The 18,116-nt window shown below is 53.3% G+C and overlaps 8 protein-coding genes across 8 annotated transcripts; 6 read left to right on the plus strand and 2 right to left on the minus strand.

Annotated features, from left to right (window-relative positions):
- Window positions 1–21: 21 nt before the first annotated feature.
- M409DRAFT_28727 (uncharacterized protein) lies at window positions 22–761 on the plus strand (the record flags this gene model as incomplete). The annotated part of the gene is made up of 4 exons (XM_033809154.1): window positions 22–252; window positions 307–411; window positions 471–531; window positions 583–761. The coding sequence occupies 4 exons, from the start codon at window positions 22–24 to the stop codon at window positions 759–761; spliced, it is 576 nt and encodes a 191-aa protein (XP_033661737.1).
- Window positions 762–1,030: 269 nt separating this feature from the next.
- On the minus strand, window positions 1,031–3,016 carry M409DRAFT_59635 (uncharacterized protein; the record flags this gene model as incomplete). Its single annotated transcript, XM_033814255.1, has 3 exons — window positions 1,031–1,602; window positions 1,658–1,992; window positions 2,052–3,016. The coding sequence occupies 3 exons, from the start codon at window positions 3,014–3,016 to the stop codon at window positions 1,031–1,033; spliced, it is 1,872 nt and encodes a 623-aa protein (XP_033661738.1).
- Window positions 3,017–3,734: 718 nt separating this feature from the next.
- M409DRAFT_70162 (uncharacterized protein) lies at window positions 3,735–4,733 on the plus strand (the record flags this gene model as incomplete). The annotated part of the gene is made up of 1 exon (XM_033818603.1): window positions 3,735–4,733. The coding sequence occupies one exon, from the start codon at window positions 3,735–3,737 to the stop codon at window positions 4,731–4,733; it is 999 nt and encodes a 332-aa protein (XP_033661739.1).
- A 3,462-nt stretch (window positions 4,734–8,195) lies between these two features.
- M409DRAFT_28731 (uncharacterized protein) lies at window positions 8,196–9,508 on the plus strand (the record flags this gene model as incomplete). The annotated part of the gene is made up of 4 exons (XM_033809155.1): window positions 8,196–8,222; window positions 8,276–8,386; window positions 8,439–8,549; window positions 8,600–9,508. The coding sequence occupies 4 exons, from the start codon at window positions 8,196–8,198 to the stop codon at window positions 9,506–9,508; spliced, it is 1,158 nt and encodes a 385-aa protein (XP_033661740.1).
- A 313-nt stretch (window positions 9,509–9,821) lies between these two features.
- M409DRAFT_28732 (uncharacterized protein) lies at window positions 9,822–10,700 on the plus strand (the record flags this gene model as incomplete). The annotated part of the gene is made up of 3 exons (XM_033809156.1): window positions 9,822–9,862; window positions 9,919–10,069; window positions 10,122–10,700. 3 exons carry the CDS (start codon window positions 9,822–9,824, stop codon window positions 10,698–10,700), a joined length of 771 nt encoding a protein of 256 aa, XP_033661741.1.
- Window positions 10,701–12,626: 1,926 nt separating this feature from the next.
- Window positions 12,627–13,679, plus strand: M409DRAFT_37659 (uncharacterized protein; the record flags this gene model as incomplete). Its single annotated transcript, XM_033810774.1, has 3 exons — window positions 12,627–12,674; window positions 12,725–13,072; window positions 13,125–13,679. The coding sequence occupies 3 exons, from the start codon at window positions 12,627–12,629 to the stop codon at window positions 13,677–13,679; spliced, it is 951 nt and encodes a 316-aa protein (XP_033661742.1).
- Window positions 13,680–14,185: 506 nt separating this feature from the next.
- Window positions 14,186–16,387, plus strand: M409DRAFT_70165 (uncharacterized protein; the record flags this gene model as incomplete). The annotated part of the gene is made up of 4 exons (XM_033818604.1): window positions 14,186–14,198; window positions 14,540–15,117; window positions 15,175–15,683; window positions 15,733–16,387. 4 exons carry the CDS (start codon window positions 14,186–14,188, stop codon window positions 16,385–16,387), a joined length of 1,755 nt encoding a protein of 584 aa, XP_033661743.1.
- Window positions 16,388–16,456: 69 nt separating this feature from the next.
- Window positions 16,457–17,182, minus strand: M409DRAFT_28735 (uncharacterized protein; the record flags this gene model as incomplete). Its single annotated transcript, XM_033809157.1, has 1 exon — window positions 16,457–17,182. The coding sequence occupies one exon, from the start codon at window positions 17,180–17,182 to the stop codon at window positions 16,457–16,459; it is 726 nt and encodes a 241-aa protein (XP_033661744.1).
- Between the last annotated feature and the right edge of the window lie 934 nt (window positions 17,183–18,116).

Below are 18,116 nucleotides of genomic sequence, written 5' to 3' on the forward strand. Positions count from 1 at the left end.
AGTCGTTTCTCACGAGCAAAAATGTTCTCCCGCGCCATCGCCATCGTCTCCCTCCTCTCCTTCTCCCTCCAATCCGTCACCGCAACATGTCTCCTCGACAACAACGCGCAGAAAGTCGCTCAGAACTACGCTACGCTCTTTAGCAACTACTCGCCTCAGTTCGCCGATCAGGTCCTCACCAAAGACGTGATCGACCAGTCCGACAGCGTCAACTGGCTCATCACTAACGGCACCAACGCCTGCTCACCGCTGGTATCTGTTTCTCAAAACACCTTTTCTATCGAGTGGTCTGCTAATGTCGAACAGCTGGGCGCCACTACCTTCAACGGCCGTGAGGCTTTCAAAGCTGGCCAGTCCACCCAGCCCAACATGCCCTTCACCATCCTGAACGTCTATCACGACTGCACCAACGTTCGTCTTTTCCTCCCCCCTCCCAACCACTATCATCAAAACTCACACAATCTGAACAGGTCTTCGTCCGCTGGAACTTTGACGTCAAGCCCCAACAAGTCCAGGGAATCTCCGTGCTCGGTATGTCCTCCACCTCCTTTCACCGGACTGGCGTATTGACTCGTTCCATAGGCACGAAGCTCAACACCGACCTCACCAAGCTCCTCACGCAGCCCTACCTCATCAAGACCGTCTACGCCGAGTTCAACGTCGGCGCCTTCATCGTCAATCTGGGCTACTACCAGGGAACCAAGCCATCGACTTGCAAGAGGGACGTGTTGGGGGTCGAGGCGGTGCCATTCACCGCATAGATATGAAAAGAGGAAGAAAGAAGAGGAGAGGACTTCGGGGATTGGCGGAGCAGAAGCGAGGAGGAGAGGAAAAAGAGGAGGATTTCGTAGCATCTTCTTTTCTCCTTGGTTACGCTGTCATGATGGGGTTACGATCTGATGTCGAAAGTCGAGAGTTTAAATTCACGGGAGACGATGAGCTTATATACATTCCTTACAAATAACAGGCGTATCATCCTCCACTCTCCCCTCCCTTCCTTCCCTCTCTTCTCTCTCCCTACAAAAACAATCTACCACCTCCCCCCACAAACATCCACCCTCGCCACACTCGGATCATGATCACTCGCGGCATCATCATAGCTCACCCAAGTATTCACATGCACATGCTCAAACTGCGCCCTTCGCCGACTCGCCAGCGCCGGCGAAACAAACAAATGATCCAGCTCCTGACTATTCATATCAAACAAATACGTATACTGCTCCGTCTCCGGCGTCCCCACCACCTCGTCCAGATTCTCCAAGCCGGACACCCGCTCAAACGTCTCGATCGGCTGCACGTTCTGAAACTCGTTGTAGTCGCCCGCGCTCAGGATTGCGGCGTTGCGGTCGGCGCGCAGGATGCTGGAGATGAAGGCCCCGGTTACGTTGGCTTGTTGGTTGCGTTGGTCGACGCCGCCGTTGACGGGGGGACGGGGGTCGCCGTGCAGCGAGGAGGAGCCGCCTTTGGAGGTCCAGTGCACGTTTACGGTGAAGAAGGTGCTGGATTGGCGGTCCCAGCCCCGGCCGCGGGATTCGACGGTTTCCCAGTGGGCGGCGAGGGGTTTGCGGGAGGCGGTCCAGGCTGGGTTGGAGGGCTCGATGCCTGTGGTAGAGGGATTAGATGGGGGTTGGGGGATGTGTGGTGGTAGAGGACTTACGACCGGGGTTGTATGTTAGACGAGGACCATTGCGAGAGTTGACGACTTCAGTTGCTTGAGTGCTTGAGCCGGGATTTGGGTTTCGTAGGCGTACGACGTCTGGGTTGTAGAGGTATGCGACGCGGATGTTGCCTCCAGGTTGGCCGCCGTCTTGGTCGTCTACGGGGTCGATGTCGACGTACGAATAGTTTGTTCGAGAAGATGCGGCGTTGATGGCGTCTCGGAGTGCTGAGAGCGTCACGTTTGCGTCGACTATGGCGTCGTTCGTTGGGCCGTTGTCGTCCTGGATCTCTTGCACGAACAAGATGTCGGGCGAGCGAAGGTAGTTGGCGATGCTGGGTGATATCGATCAGAATCTCAACCTCGTTAATGCAAGGGTTCTTCCAAAACTTACTGATCTCCAATTTGTGCAAGATTCGTAGAACCAGAGTACAGGTTCTCGACGTTGTACTGACCGACCGTGATGCCATCACACTGTCCAGAAGACCTGAGCCTAGTCGCTGGTGGGAGAGCCGGTTGCCTCGATCCAGTGACCTTGATGTTGGTCTTCGGCAAGATCCTGTAAAATCCAAAGGCGTAGTACATCACACCCGTGATTTCTTCAAGTGATTCGCCCAGCTTTGTGTCTGTTGGATTGTCGGAACCATCGAGAGGGGTTCCAATAATGATAGCTTCAGGGTTGGCATCTCGATCAGTGATGGTGAGGCCACCACGATTGTTGTTGCCGGTGGTTCTCCAGGTTCCCGCGACCCAAGTATCGCCGAACTGGTTGGGCTTGGAAAGGGCTCGAGGATTGCGCACTGTGACGAGCTCGCCCATGATGCTCTCCCAGAAGTCGAGTCCATATTGAGTTGGCTGAAGCGTTGGGTTCGTGACGGAGATCCGGCTTTGGTTGTTTGGGACGGCGAAGACATCGCCGCCGTCAAGAGAACTGTACTGCTGAGTAGGAGGGTTGAGGCCTCTCTGGCCCAAGACCCGAGGAACCACTTCGTTTCCAGTGGAGAGGACCGTGATGTTGGTGGGACTGGAAAGCTCGGTGAGGAAGAGGTAAGCGGAAGATGATCTGTACTCAGTGACTCGTGCGTTCAAGACCACGATGTTTCCAACCACGGCCGTCCTGGCAGCGGAAGAGCTGAAGACGAAAATGGACTCTGAAGTTCGGGAGTCCTCATCAGGCGCGGTCGATCTCAACCAGAAGCCTTGGTTGTTCTTCGCAGTGACAAGTCCACTGACATTGGTTACAGCTTGACCCTGGTACGGAGAAAGGAACTTGTTGCCATTGATCTGAGCAATGCTCTGAGCAGAGACGGCAGCCCAGAGTGCGGCACTGGCGCCAAGTAGGCTCGTAAAGTATTTCATCTTGACAATGGAAAATGCTCGACTTCAACGGCTGCAAAACCTACGGTCTTTCTCAATATATATGTACTACTGCCTAGAACGGGTCTCCTTCCTAAAGAGTGCACGGCGTTCGCCTGGTTCACGCAAGAGATGGTCAAATCAATGCTTCTTGGCGCATGCAACGAGCTGGCCGTCCTGCATGTAGTTCTTCTTGGCTCTCGGTTGTCTGAACGCGTGATAGATTGCCGAAGTCTGACTGGAGGAGTGCTGCTCGACGCAGGGCAATTGAGAGAGCTTGTTTAGGTGATCTCGTCATGTTCAGCCTTCGACGGGATGGCAGCCGCTGTTCTGGGCTGTGTTCGTTGCCACTCGCATGCATCGTCAAGCCGCTGATGGTGATGTTGTGGAGGGAAATGATTGTGAAATTGGGAGAGAGAAGGCGGAGGTCGGATGTTGGAGACGCGCATTGACGCCAGCGGCTCCTTGTCGATAGCGCCAAGAGCTACTGCAAGGTACCATCAACATCACGGCCATCGACACATGCAAAGCACATGATCATGGCCGAGGATTGACGATAAGACTCAAGCAGACACATTCACTTCACGAGTCCTGCCAGGTAGGTGCCTAGACGCCTCCGCCGCGGGGTTATTTCCTTCGAACGCTCTCTCCATTGCTTCACTTCGCGACAACAACAAAGCTGTCCGAGTCGCTGACCCTCGACTGACCACCAACAGCCACAATGCTGTCCATACCACTTGGTCCACCGTCAGACGACAACTCAGCGTCTCTGCGCGCCAACTATCGTCCGCGCGCCGAATCACCACCACCTCTCGGCACGCTTCCAGCCATCCAGCAACCACCGCAAACCCACCGCCAACGCCAGCAACGCGACGAGGAGCGCAAGCAGCACAATGCCCGCAGCCCACTAGCTCAGCTCTCTCAGTCAGAGAACAGCATCGAGCACCACAAGTCTCAGATTCGCAACTGGGGCTCATCATGGATCAGACCTCCAGGCGTGACTAAGACGCTGCAGGCGATGAACGAGGAAGCGCAGGAGCGGGAAGAGCAGGCGGAATTGGAGAGACAGGAGGCGAACGTCCGCGACATGCAAGCACAGCAGCAGTTGCAGGATGCTCAGCAGCAAGCTCAAGACACGACGCAGCTTGATGTAGAGCAGGAGCGTGACTTGGACGGAGAGATACCTGATGCGTCTGAGGACATTACGTTCAACGAGGACAGCATGGTGGAAGGCAGCCAACTCGATGCAACGGAAGAGGATCTGATCGACGACGCCGAGCAGGAGGAGGCAGAGCTCACGGGAGCGGCGAGAGACGAGGAGGACTTGGGCATGGACGTCGACCTGGACGCGGAGGTGGAGCGTAACTTGGACGACTCCATCCCAGAAGCTGGAAGCTATCAACACACGGATACGGAGGTGGAGGATAGCGACTCGGAGTCGGAGCTGCTTCAGGACTCGCCTGCCCGTGGACGAAGCGTCTCTCAGTTCGCGAACACGCCGGTCGACATGACCAACATGCACGAACCACCACAGGTGGCCGACTTTCAGCAGAGGATGAGAGCTCAAGTCGGCGCTACGGATTCGTTGCCGAGGAGTCCTGGCAGTCTCAACCTGTCGAGCTCGATTCTCGACAGTTCGCTGGTGGGAAGCAGCCCGGTCGTGCAGCGTGGCAATGCGAGAGGACGCGGTGGACGGTCTCGGCGTGGACGATTGAGCTAGAAGGATTGTTGACGATACTCGTCCAGGTGTCGATATGCTTCTTCGCGCTGCAACGCATTCATGACCGTACGAGCTGTACTTCTAGACAGGAAACGATTGAATGCGTTCAATGACTTGACCCTCCACTTAATACATGCTTTGGTGCTGTTGTGAACTTCGATCGTACTAGTCCCAGATTCTAAAGGTCTAACATCGCCTGCAATGCCTTCAGAACCTCTTACGCCGCCTGTCCGTCTAGGATCGCGCTCCAGCTTGTACTAATATCTCCGCCACCGCATTCTGGCGCCTAGATATTGCCGCCTTCAATGCGTTGCCATACTGCCCCCCTTCAGCATTGACGTCTGCTCCAGCATTGATTAGCATTTGAACCACCTTCGTACTGCTGGTGCATGCTGCCGCCTGTAGCGCATTGCCATATAGACCTCCCCGAGCGTTGACGTTTGCCCCAGCCTGTAATAGAATCTGAATCAGATCTTCATCGCCATTCTGCGAAGCCGCTTGGAGCGCACTGCCGTATGGTCCCTCTGCATCAACGTTCGCCCCAGCGTTTAACAGCAGTTGAACCCGCTCCTTCTTGCCGCTCCAGGATGCCGCCTGGAGCGCATTACCACAGCACCCGCCCTGAGCGTTCACGTCTGCTCCGGCCTTCAACAGCATGTCCATAATCGTCGTACTTGTAATGCTTAATGATGCAGCCTGCAAAGCGTTGCCGTACACGCCCCCTTGCGCATTAGCATTCGCTCCGGCTGACAGTAGCAACTGCACGACTTCTTCTGAGCCTGTGCATGATGCCGCCTGCAAAGCATTGCCGTACCACCCTTCTTGAGCATTAGCATCCGCTCCGGCTGACAGTAGCAACTGGACAACTTCCTTGAAGCCTCTGTATGACGCCGCCTGCAACGCATTATAGTGAGATGCCGATCCACGAGCATTAGGATCTGCTCCAGCATGGATCAGTGCTTGCACGATGTTTGCATGCCCTTCAGAAGATGCCAACTGTAGCGAATAATCGTAGGCTCCTCTGCCAGCATTGACATCTACCCCAGCACACATCTCCTTTGGAGCGTTGACGACCACTCCAGCGTCCAGGAGCACCCGGACTGCCTCCTCGTGGCCTCTAAACGATGCTACTTCGAGCGCGTTGGCGACGCTCAGCCCCTCACGATTATTGACGTCTACTCCAGCATCTAAGAGCATCCGTACAACCTTCGCATGGCCTTCAGACGCTGCTTGGTGGAGCGCATTGCCAACGGGATATCCCCCGACTGCGTCGATTCCGGCATCCAAGAGTATCTGCACTACTTTCTCGCTCCCCTGGGACGCCGCTGCGCAGAGCGCATTCTCAAGGTGATCTTTCTCGATGGCCTCTATTCCAGCATTCAAGAGCACCTGCACTACCTTCTCGTGGCCCTGGGACGCCGCTCCTCGAAGGGCTTCTCCACCCTGGCTGGCAGTGAGTTTTACTCCGGCTTCTACGAGCATCTGCACCATGACACTATCACCTTGCCATGATGCGTCGTGTAACACGTGCGGGATGTCGTTGGAACTGTTTACTTCTTTCAACCACAGCTTTTGTAACTGCGCATGACCATACTTCACCGTCCACCGAAGAGAGACGCCCCTTGCAAGGTGATAAGCTGTGGGATATCTCCCCACATCCACAACTAATGGCGCGCAGACGGGGTCCTGAGGTCGATAGTCGTAAAGTGACAGGATGTCGCGCCTCACATCTCCGCCAACGGCCTCGGCGAGCTGCTCACAAATAGCATAAGCTTCTGCCAGGCTCTTGCATTGATCGAAAGCCCCGCTGTCTTTCAGCACCTCGTTCAAGAGTTTACGAATGCTGATCGTGTAGTCCGGAAACAGGCTAGAGGGTTGAGAGATGCCAAGTACAGCGTATATCCTGTCCTTCTGGTCGTGGCATTGTAAGTTGCTGCATGCTAGCACTCTGGTCAGGGTAGAAGTCGTGAAGGGCCCACGACGTCTTTGCTTGAGCATTGAACTGGCTGGCGAGTTAAGGAGCGCTCGCAAATTGGCGAAATCTAAGACTCCGTCCCTCTCTTCTGCTGTCGATAGCACCGTGAATGCCGTGTGGCCAAGATATGCTTCGAGGCATCCTATCGAGACACTCCTGTCTCCGGCGTGCAAGGTACATTGTCCAGCCAATACAAGCTCTTGCAGAACCCAGAGGCGCGACCAGTAGCTCCGTTGGCATAGTCGGAGAATGGCATTCGTCTCTGCATTCTGGGACATCCTAGGCGACGTGGTTGGCGCCGCAAATAATGCAAGGTGCTCCATTGCAAGATCGCTCTCATCGAAGGCGGATCCAAGCCACGATGTCACCTGCTGTGCGCCTTGATAGATCTCCGCCATGAGGCTCACTTGGTGCGATCGTTCTGATACGTCTGACTGGTTGATGCAAAGAGCGTCGATCCAGAAGACTCGATTTGACAGATTCTTGTGCTTCATAGCAATGTTGAGAAAAAGCCAGAGGTTCTTCCGGACATGCACGGGGTAGTCGTTCACATGGATGATGCATTGGTCTTCGATGGGGCCCCATTCGTACGAAAGCGCAGTATACGGTGGAGCGGCGTCTAAAGAGTGTGTTATCATCATGCATCGTAAATTTTTGTGGTCGCTCAACGATGGTAGAAGGGTGATCAGACGAATGTCTCTTGTGTGACGGTTGAGCGGTCTATACGGTCTGGAGGTTGTGCCCAGCTGTTGACTCTCCATCGCTCAGTACCACCTGAATGGGCTGATAGTACGGTAAATGCAAGGGAAGAGTAGCCATGGGGAGTGCGATGTTTTCATCGAGTACGATGGGGTGGCAGAGCCAAAAAAGGCTGAGGCAGTGCTCGCTGCAGGTGTCCCGCGAGGCATCACCCACCGCCAGCCTTGGAGGGCAATGGACGCAGCAGCTTTCTGAAGCGATACAGGCCAGCTTCGCTCACACGCCGTAGAGCTAGATATCAATATGGTTGAGTATTGTGTCGAGGTGAGGTGAAGGAGATGCCGGTACTGGATCCAAAGACCCTGGTGCTTCAGCTCACATCGTCCAGTTCCATGTCGAACTCAGTATTTGTGAGGCATTCATGCAGGGCCGGGGCGGCCTTCAATCCAGAAAGGAATCGATGCCTCCATCAATGTTTGCGGACGAAGGCTCTTGTTGCTCGAGAGTTGAACGAGCAAGAGTTCTCCGGGCTACCGCGTGCGTGATGTGAAATACTTTGAGCCGAGGTTGCCAAAAATAGCCCAGCTTCAACAACAACATCCCATGCTCTTGTCAAGCACAGTAAGCAAACCAGGATCTCATCATTTCGAGATCCCTCATTCGTCAGGTATTGCCATGCCATCTCGACCGCACCTGCTCGGTCTGCGGTAAGACGACTGAGAAGAATCTGCTCTTCAAGAACTGAGGCATCCACCTACGGCGGTGATACAGCAGCAACACAGACCGATATGGCAGGTCTTCGAACACTCGCACTGGTAAGTCATCTGTGCGACATTGATGCTGGTGTCACGATCTGACAAGCCCTCAGGCAGGAATTTTGCTAGCAAGTTTTCTCTATTCCAGAATCGGCCTGTTGTCGACTTTCTACTATAATCATCCCTCACGCCTTCAGAAAGTGAATAGGCCAGGGAACATAGAGGTCGGTATACGAGGTAGCGTTCTACCGTCACGATGGACTGACAATGGCCCAGATCAATTTCAGTGATGACGTTCGCAACTGCGAAGATGTACTCGTCAATGAAGAAGAGGCTTGGATGCTGTTGAGCTGCGATCCTGGGCGAGATGAGTGGAACACTGTCATGGTTGGTGTCGCCTCGATCCGTTACTCGGATCTGACGGCTAACATAGACAGGGCACGTTCGTAAACCACACAGCACCACCAGAGACAGGCCTTTACATTTGGAAGTATACCGAAGCTGGAGCAAAACCATCACAGCTAAAGTTGCTGCCCTTCGAGAATGGCCACCCTGACTTTCATCCGCTTGGTATTGGGTATCACGCCCCGACCAAGACCATCTTCGTCGCCAATCACGCTTCGCGAAATTCTCGAATCGAGCTATACAGGCTTGACGTGGCCCAAGGAGAAGCCACGCTCTTCGCTGCGGTGGAGAACCCAAGACTAGCCGCCCCGAACTCGATTGCTGCTGTCAGTGACACCGAGTTCTACGTCACAAATGACCACTTCTTCCTCGCCCGGAACATTATTGCACTCGCCAAGCTGGAGACTTATCTCGCGCTTCCAGGGGCCAATGTTGTGCATGTCAAGATACAGTCAAACGGAAGCACGGTGACCCGAAGTCTTGCCAGATTGCCGTTCGCAAATGGCATCGCTTTCTTGAACGAGACCACGCTCGCAGTCGCCAGCTCTGTGTCAGCTGCTGTGTTTCTTTACAACATTGAACAAAAGGAAGCCGGCCCTGCTTTGACCGTGGCTTCCAAGATTCCAGTGACCTTCATCCCCGACAACGTCAGTGTTGACAGCAAAGGAAAGCTGCTGATCGCAGGCCACCCGCACGCCCCGAGTCTGGAAAAGGCCTCAAAGAACAATCGGTTCTGCCAACATGCCGGTGCCGAGAACGACGAGAGATGCAAGTTCCCGAAATTGAGCTGGGTCGCGGAGTGGAGCGAAGAAGAAGGGCTGAGCGACATATACGTAGGTTCCGACTTTGGCACTTCTTCCACGGCCGTCAGAGATGCTTCTCGCGGTCTGGGTTTCATCTCTGGGCTGTACGAACGTGGAATTCTGTCGTGGAAGGAGTAGTAAACGTCAACGAGGGTCGGCAGGTTGCATGAATCGACTCACTCGTATAAGTTTAAAACAACAGACGATTCCCTCCCTCGGAAAGATAAATTCTGCAACTCAGACGAATTACGACGCTTCCTTGCCTTCCATTTGCTAACTCCTTACCTCCACGTGACCACCGGAGACTTTTCTGGAGGTGAAGTTGTCTCCTTGGGACGACTGCCGCAGACATGGCGGCATAGCCGAGAGATGCATCTTGTGCCCGCGGATGGCTATTTGACGAGGCCCGTCTTGCACTGACTGTGCTGCAGACGGATCGCAATCACTCAACATGGCTTCGAACGAGCACCAACACCAATCGGTTGATGATGGGTGAGTGAATGACATTCCTCTTGGGCCAGATCCTTTACTGATCTGTTCGATGTCAGGCCAGGTCCCATGTACAAGGAAAAATGGGTGCAAGACCTGATCCAGCAGCTCAAGGACTTCGTTGGTGCCAACCATTCCTGGCTGGGTCTGGACGTGGATAAGAAGCAGCGTGTCCTGGACTATGCCTGTGGGAATGGCACGATTTCGGAGGTAGGTCAATCCTCGAGGAATGAAGAATAAGAATGTTGACGTCTCGTCGAAGGGTCTCGCCCTCGTCTGCCCCAAAACATCCTTCCACGGCATCGACATCCTCTCTGCCCAAGTCACCCGCTACAACACTGCAGCGGCAAACCTCCTCGGCGACGATGCGAACCGCATGGTCGCCATCGAAGGCGATCTCTTCAACCCTTCAACAACTTTGGAGGGCCCAGAATGGTATGGTTTCGACATGGCCATAACAAGCATGGCCCTTCACCACTTCACCCACCCAGTCGACATGCTCCGCCTCCTCGCCCAGCGCATCAAACCCGGCGGTACAGTAGTCGTGGCGGACTGGTTGAAGGATGTACCTCTGCCGCCGCGGGAATCAGCCGGCGAAGGAGGAGAAAAGAGGAAGAGGAAGAAGCCGTATCATCCGGTCCAGAACGCTGATCCTGAAGAGATGGAAGATATTCACGGCACCAAGATTTGGATGGGGTTCACAGAGGAGAGTATCAAGGAGAGTATGGAGATTGCCGGATTGAAAGAGTGTGAGGTGAGGCTGCACCCAGAACTATCGAAGATGCCGGAGAACTTGGGTGGTGATCAGCAGATTTTTTATGCGAAGGGGGTGGTTTCTTGAAGGTATCAACGCCCAATACATGTTCTGTCGATAGTGGGACATGCATTCTCAGCTGGCATAATAAGGCGTCCAGATACTGCTGCCTCGCTACATGGTCGCTTGCACGATCGCTTGCAAGTCTCAGCTGAGAGCCGATGGCTGCATACACCCATTCCCTTTCAAGCGGGTCGATGAGAATAGAGAGCGAGATTGAAATGGTCGACGGCGACTTGGCTCGGCAGACTGCGAGGTTGTCTACTTTCGATCAAGAGCCATCGTGTTCGGGTCCGCGTGGTATGCAGTCCATTCTGCGAGGAACGCAGTTGTTCGACGACATCTGGACTGATCGTCAAAATCCTCCATCTGCGACTCTGCGGCACAGCAGTTCTCAACAACACGGACAAATTTGACGTGAGCAGAAGCCAAGCAAAAATGCCGTCAAGTGTACACACTCACACACACAATCTCGCTCGACTGATTGGCTCCACAGCACCAACCGCGCTGAAATTATCGGACATGTGCTCACCGGTCAAACCGAACCTGTGGCTGCCCTATCTCGACGCTAAGGATCCTTGCAGGCGACGTGAACGGCAGGTACTCGGCGCTAATGGACAAACTAGCCTGATAGAGAAGGGTCTAGGCTCGATGGGAGTGAAGTCGCTGCCGTTTTCAGCTGGTGGACTTGGTGACTTTTCAGCTGCACGCGCTCTTAGCAATCTTGAACCTTCACACCACGAGCCGTCTGGTACTTCGAAGGATTGACTGGTTCTATCGAAATGTATATGTAGGGTAGGATTGGACGGGTGAGGAATTTCTTCAGTTTTTTCTCGCTTTTTGTTATCGGTCAAGGAGTTTGGGTCGCACGTTGCACGTTTCCTGTCGCTATCCTCACCGCCAGATAACGAGACGCTCACTTCCGCGAGACGGCGAGACACGCACAACTTGAATTCGAACTTCGACATAGCAGTCACGATGACGGTCACGCTGGCGCGCGCCGACTCGGGCATCGTCACTACACTCAAGAGCGCATCGAAACAACAGTGCGAAGAGCCAGAACAGCCGACGATACATCCTCTGGTGCGGGATGTCAAAATGCAAGTCGACGAATACGTATCGCAGAATTGGGACTTCCAAGACGACGAATCGAGACGGGAGTTCGTTGGACAGAAGGTTAGCAGCGTGGCGTCTTATTATTTCCCTTCGGCGCTGGACGATCGGATATATCTGGTTTCGAGGTTGCTTGCTGTGCTGTTTCTTGTTGCTGGTAAGATCAAATCGGCTGGGGGAGATTAGACCGTGATCGCTAACATGTCAGCAGAGAGTCTAATACAATTCGACTTCGACGATGGCGAGGAATACATCGAAGCCCTCGAAGCCGCTGTGAAGGGACACTGGTTACCAGATGAATCGATACCGGCAGTTTGGATGCTTTGCGGGATTTTCGATGAGATTCGAGCGCAAGGTTATATGCTTGCGGACGACATTATCGAGACGGCTTTTGCACATCTGAGGTATGTCGTTGCACACAGGAGAACCTTTGGGTGCTCGAAGCTAATTTGTCGCAGGGGAGGACTCGTACGGCGTGGACGCAGTACTCAACGAAAAGGCACTGGATCGAGTCTTCGAGTAGGCGCTTCATTGCTCTCATCGCTCGAGCCTCTTGCTATGGGAACCAGCGACGACTCTATGTACTAATGATGATACCCTGTAAAGTTAATGACTCTTGGACGCCTGATCCAGACCTCTATCACGATTAGTCTTGCGTGCTCTACGTGAACGACTGACTCCTGCAAGGCCATCCATTTGCGCAATCGTCCGATATCGGACGAGATCAGAGAGCTAAGTCACAGAGCTCGCTCGACTGATTTGTATTTCCAGGTATGATCTTATCTTATCTTTCTTGAGGTCATTCACTCAAAGTTTTGGCTTGTGATATCGGGAATTACTATGGCAGAGTACAGGGAGCTGGCGGAGCCTCACCCGCGTTGGGTCAACGTACGTCAAGCACACAATGCTCAGATACCTCTACTGACAACACGATTTAGTTTCCCAACAACCTTCCGCCTGGCACGAAAGTCGACAGCATGACCAGAGACCATCTGCCCATTGCACCACAGGACGGTCTGATCATTGACGAGCTGGACGATGTCAAATCTGACTCGGAGACCATCACTCTCCGCCGGTACAGATCAACGAAAGCCGGTGGTCCGCTACCACTCCTGCTGTATATTCACGGCGGAGGCTTCGTGACTGGAGGCTTGGAGACCGATGATTATATGTGTAGAGAGATCGTACTGCATGTCCCAGTGCTTGTTCTGAGCGTCAAGTATCGACTGGCGCCTGAGCATCCATTCCCGGGTGGATTCTTGGACTGCTTGGAGGTTGTTAAATGGGTGTGTTCGTATAACTCCATAATCAACGTTGTCGGTACTAATTTGACGGCAGGTCACATCTCAGCAAGGCCAGGAAAAGACCAACGCAGACTTGTCGAAGGGCTTCGTCGTAGGGGGCACCTCAGCAGGCGGAAACTTCACAGCGGGCCTAGCCCACGCCATGCTCGAACAAAACATCACACCCCAACCCACCGGCCTTCTCTTCATGGCCTCCAGCTTCTGCCACCCCGACGTCCGCGCACCCCAATACCTCTCGCAAATCCTCAGCGTAGACGAAGTCGACAATGCCCCCGGCCTCACCGTGAAATCCATCAAATACTTCGCAGAGAAATACGGTGCTCCACCAGACGATAAACGCTACTCCCCTCTGCTGTACACTTCGCGGAAAGGGCTAGCGAAGAAGGTGTTCTTTCAGATTTGTGGATGGGATCCGAGGAGGGATGAGGCGATTCTTTATCGGGCGTTGTTGGAGGCTGAGGGAATTGAGGCGAGAGAGAAGATTTATAGGGGCTTGCCACACGGGTTTTGGACGACTTGCCCGGAACTGAAGGAGTCGAGGGATGCAATTGGGGATACGGTGGAGGGGGTGAGGTGGTTGCTTTCTTGATGAAATGCTGGCCTTGAAATGCACCTGGGTCGAACGTTGGTAGCTGTTGGTGTCGACAGACTTCAGATTCTGATGACTGATCTGGCCAGAGCGAAGCTGTCATGTCTGGAAGATTGTAGCTAGATACACTCTCACTCCATTGTAGATACTCCATGGACATTGCGAAAGCGTATTGCGAAGCGACCTTCGATGTGACCCGAGATGCTCCTTCCTTCTTCGGCTAGCCTCAGCGGCCCGAACAAGACCCCCTCTGATGAACCTTATGTGCGGAGTCTTCTCCTCGTTCCCGGTCGACTTTCTCCCCTCCATCACATAACGAACGTCTCATCAAGCTCATTATTCAATGCGCACTGCCGAGACCCACAGTCTGCGCTGTCCCGACGGATTACAAATTCATGGTCCGACTTTGTTAACGTCGAATGCGAACTCGGCACTGCGTCGCCCGACCGAGCTCTTAAACAACTGCACCATTCCGCTTCCAGATGCTCTCATGCACTCCGCATGGCATGGCGCCGGCTGGTCACCTGCTGCACCGGACCTGCATCCACTGCAAGCCTCCGAGGCTCCCCAGTGGAAAGCATTTCTCGACAGTACTATCATCTATCGCACATCGGCGGGGTTGACGACCGCCTTTTACGCGCCATCGACGATTCGAGCCACTAAAACTTACAACCGTCTTGCTTTGAATACGATGAAGAACTGCGAGCCTAACCATGCTTGGAAATAGCATATACGATGGAAGTTGTGGCTTTGTTGTGTCGTCGACGTCAACGTCGACTTTTCTTCGACTACTCCGCTGTTGGGCGTTCGAGGCAGGAGTGTCTCTGTTCCTCACACCATCTTCAGAATGATTGTCAAAGGCTTGATTCAATTCTTGTCTTTCTCGCAAGCTCTAGCAGCCGCCCGTGACTGGACATTCCCACGATCAGAGTGGGAGGAACGACACCCATCTCCCTCTGCACCTCCAGCTCAATCGCCATGCGTAAACACCGGGCCAACGGCGACTCTTGACTGTGGCGTTGTCACTGGAACTACAACATCACTTCCAGCTGCCACAGCTACCGTCAATAAATTCCTCGGCATCCCCTTCGCCCAAAGTCCTCCTCAACGATTCGGCATGCCACAGAGCCCTGGGAGTTGCAATATCAACGCTACAGCCTGGAAGCCTGCTTGCATACAGCAGTTCGTTGGTTCCGCGGAGGTCAAGGCTTTCACGGAGTACGTGTTCAATAATCCAGCACCTGAAGAGAGTGAAGACTGCTTGTATCTGAATGTCTACTCACCAAGCTCGCCTCCACCAGCGGATGGAAGGGCTGTGATGTTCTGGATATATGGCGGTGCTTTGGAATTTGGTAATGCTGGCCAGATCTATTACGATGGAAGTTGGTTTGCGGGTTACGAAGATGTCATCATTGTCACGACGAACTACCGTACAAATGTGAGTGGTATCCCTAACGAGCACCGATAAAGGTCACGGACTGAATCGTTCTTCAAGGTCTTTGGATTTGCTACTTCGCCAGAGATACCTCTCACCGAACGCAATCTCGGATTCTACGACCAACGCTTCGCTCTGGAGTGGGTTCAACGCAACATCGCAGCGTTTGGAGGCTCTCCAGAAAAAGTGACAATCTTCGGCGAAAGCGCTGGTGGTTTCTCTGTTGACGCCCTTCTCACCTCGTTCCCGGCAGACAGCAAGCCACCATTCAGAGCAGCCATCATGGAGAGCGGACAGATCAGCTACAATGCCCAAAGTCGACCGAGCACCGAGCCTCAGTGGAACACTCTTGCTAGCATTCTGGGATGTCCTGGACAGTGGAGCAGCAACTTGGCATGTCTCCGTGCGAAAAACGCCACTGAGATCAAGAAAGCGATCGAGGACAATGGTCTTACCTTCAATCCAGTTGGAGATGGTGTTTCGTTGGCACAGAATCCCTTGCAGCAGAGAGTGAGCGGCAACATTGCAAACATCCCCATATTAGGAGGAAGCAATTCACAGGAAGGCCGGTACGTACGAGAGAGGTCTGGTTGAACATGCCGGGCTAATGATGAACAGCGTCTTCACAATTGGACAGACCAACTCCACGGCATATCTGAGCACTTTGGTGGGTAATGAAACGGCTGCAATCGCCGGTCTTGAAGCCCTATACCCGCCTTACAAACCAGCCACTGGGAACGAGGCATATGAGCAAACAGCTCAGATCTTCACAGAAGCTGTCTTTCAGTGCTCAGCTGCCATGCATGCCAATGCTAGTGCTGCTATTGGCATTCCCACCTGGAGATACTATTACAACGCATCTTTCTCAAACATTCAACCATACCCTGGTCTGGGAGCTTGGCACAGCAGTGAGATCCCCATCGTGTTTAGCACATACTCACGCCAGAACGTCACCACCCAGCAGTATGCCTTGTCGGAAGCTGTAAGAGGTGTCTGGGCTAGATTTGCAAAGAATCCTCTAGGTGGACCAGGATGGAATCAGGTCGGCAAGGGCCTTTCAGGCGATGTCTTGTTTGGTGCGACTTCTGAGATTGAAGGAGGCATTGTCTTGGCTGAGAATGGTACTACCCTTGCAGGCGCCGTCAATCTGGCAGTGTTTGGCAATAGGGGAAGTACCGCTGGGTCTGGGGTCACTGTCATTGAGTCGAACGAGGTCGACTTTAGATGCGGTGTCTACACTTCGACGTATGAAAAGAACGCCAGAATTGGATGAACGGAGTCGAAGCAGCGAAGCATTAATACCAACGACAGCTCTGAACGTAACACTACATAGTACACAAGATCAACCTGCGATCCCTCCCACCGCCTCGAAAACTGCCTCAGCAGTCTTCTCATCCTTTTTGTTTCTTGACCCCTTAAAGTGTAATGCAACACCCGTCACCAAGATCTCATCCATCTCCGCATGGCTCATTCCTGGCTTCTCAAACACCAACATCCCCTCCTCGACCTTCGCCAGCAACTCGCCTCCGCTCTTCGCACTGTGCAACGTCGCATTCGCATGCCCCTTTAACTTCCAGCACCACTTCTCGCCGCCAAATGTCGTCACCGCCCCTCGACTTATTGGGTTGAAAGTGAATTTCGTGCCCATCATAGCTGAATCAGACAACTTCGATGAATGCCCATTGATAGTGACATCGATACTCGTGGAAGTCATGGAATGAAAACGTATCGTCCCCATCAACGATCCATCCGGCCTTGTGAGTGCGACCGAGGATTTTGAAGAGAGTTCTTTGGGAATGTTGAAGGCGGATTGTCGGGTGATGTTTACGATGGTCTGGTCGTTGGCGAGGTTACGGACTTCTTCCTTGGTTATTCGAAACCAGGGACGTGGGGCGGATTGCTGTTGCGGCGGCATGTTGGGTTGTCGAGGGAATTGGTAAGGCGGTGGTGCTCGAGTGTCCATATTGCCGAAGGGAACTGGTGTGTGAGGTTGATGTGGTGGAGGGTAGTAAGCTGGGTATTGAGTCTGATGGTAGTATGGCGCCGGAGGCTGGTTGCTGTTGAACATTTTGATAGATTGTTGAAGTTGTGAAGACTTGATAGTGGAACTAAATGCGACATACTGAGCTATGAGAGAGTACTTATACTTACTTGCTACACCGTCTATTCCTGTCACTCTGCCATTGCCTATGGCGATGTTCGAATCTTCGTGGTGTCGGTAAACGCTGCGCATACGAAAACGAAAATGCTTGGCTTGGTTCGTCTGCCCTATCCGGAAGGGATCGATGCCAAGGTTTTGACGTCATTGGCTGGATGAGTGAATGATTCGCTGCGGTCTTCGTTTTCAATGCTTCGACAGCATCCTTAGTCGAGGCTGATACACCTAACCGTCCAGCAGGGCTTGAAGAGTTGTTGTTGTGGCTACCATATTGAGAATAGCGCATTTTCATATGCGAATATGCGAATTCGAGCTGAAAGCTGAGCAAACAATTGCACTGCCACGAAAGGGATCCGCGTGTAGCTGAAGACCTGCCGCTTGCATAACCATAACGAGGTTCGTTTGTGACAATGGTTTCATTGCAATAGCGAGCTCGCTTGAGTTCCCAGGTGTGCAAAAGCGAAGCTGAGAACTCAACCAATGCACACACGGTTCGAGCCCGATAGAAGCTGAGCCTTGCTCCATGTATCTATTACGAACTGGCCTCTCTCCCTTGGACTAACAGCCGCAGGCCTACGTTGCGATTATCCAATCAATGCAAACCAGGCATTTATCCGTCCAGGCAAAGAACTGGAAGTCCAAGGTCATCGATCATCCGCCGGCCTTGCAACGAGACTCAACAGTCTTGCGCTAAAGGGCCATGAGAAACATCCTTGAACGAAATACCTGTATTATGGTATTGGAGAGCTAGCAGAAGATGTTGAGACTTGTTTTGTTGGACATTGAACATTCCACTTGGGCCTCCGCAGGAGCCCGAGTTGCAGATCTGATTGTGAGCAAGGTC

This window comes from Zasmidium cellare (assembly GCF_010093935.1).
Source record: "Zasmidium cellare ATCC 36951 unplaced genomic scaffold M409scaffold_45, whole genome shotgun sequence".
In the NCBI taxonomy this organism is placed as follows: domain Eukaryota; kingdom Fungi; phylum Ascomycota; class Dothideomycetes; order Mycosphaerellales; family Mycosphaerellaceae; genus Zasmidium; species Zasmidium cellare.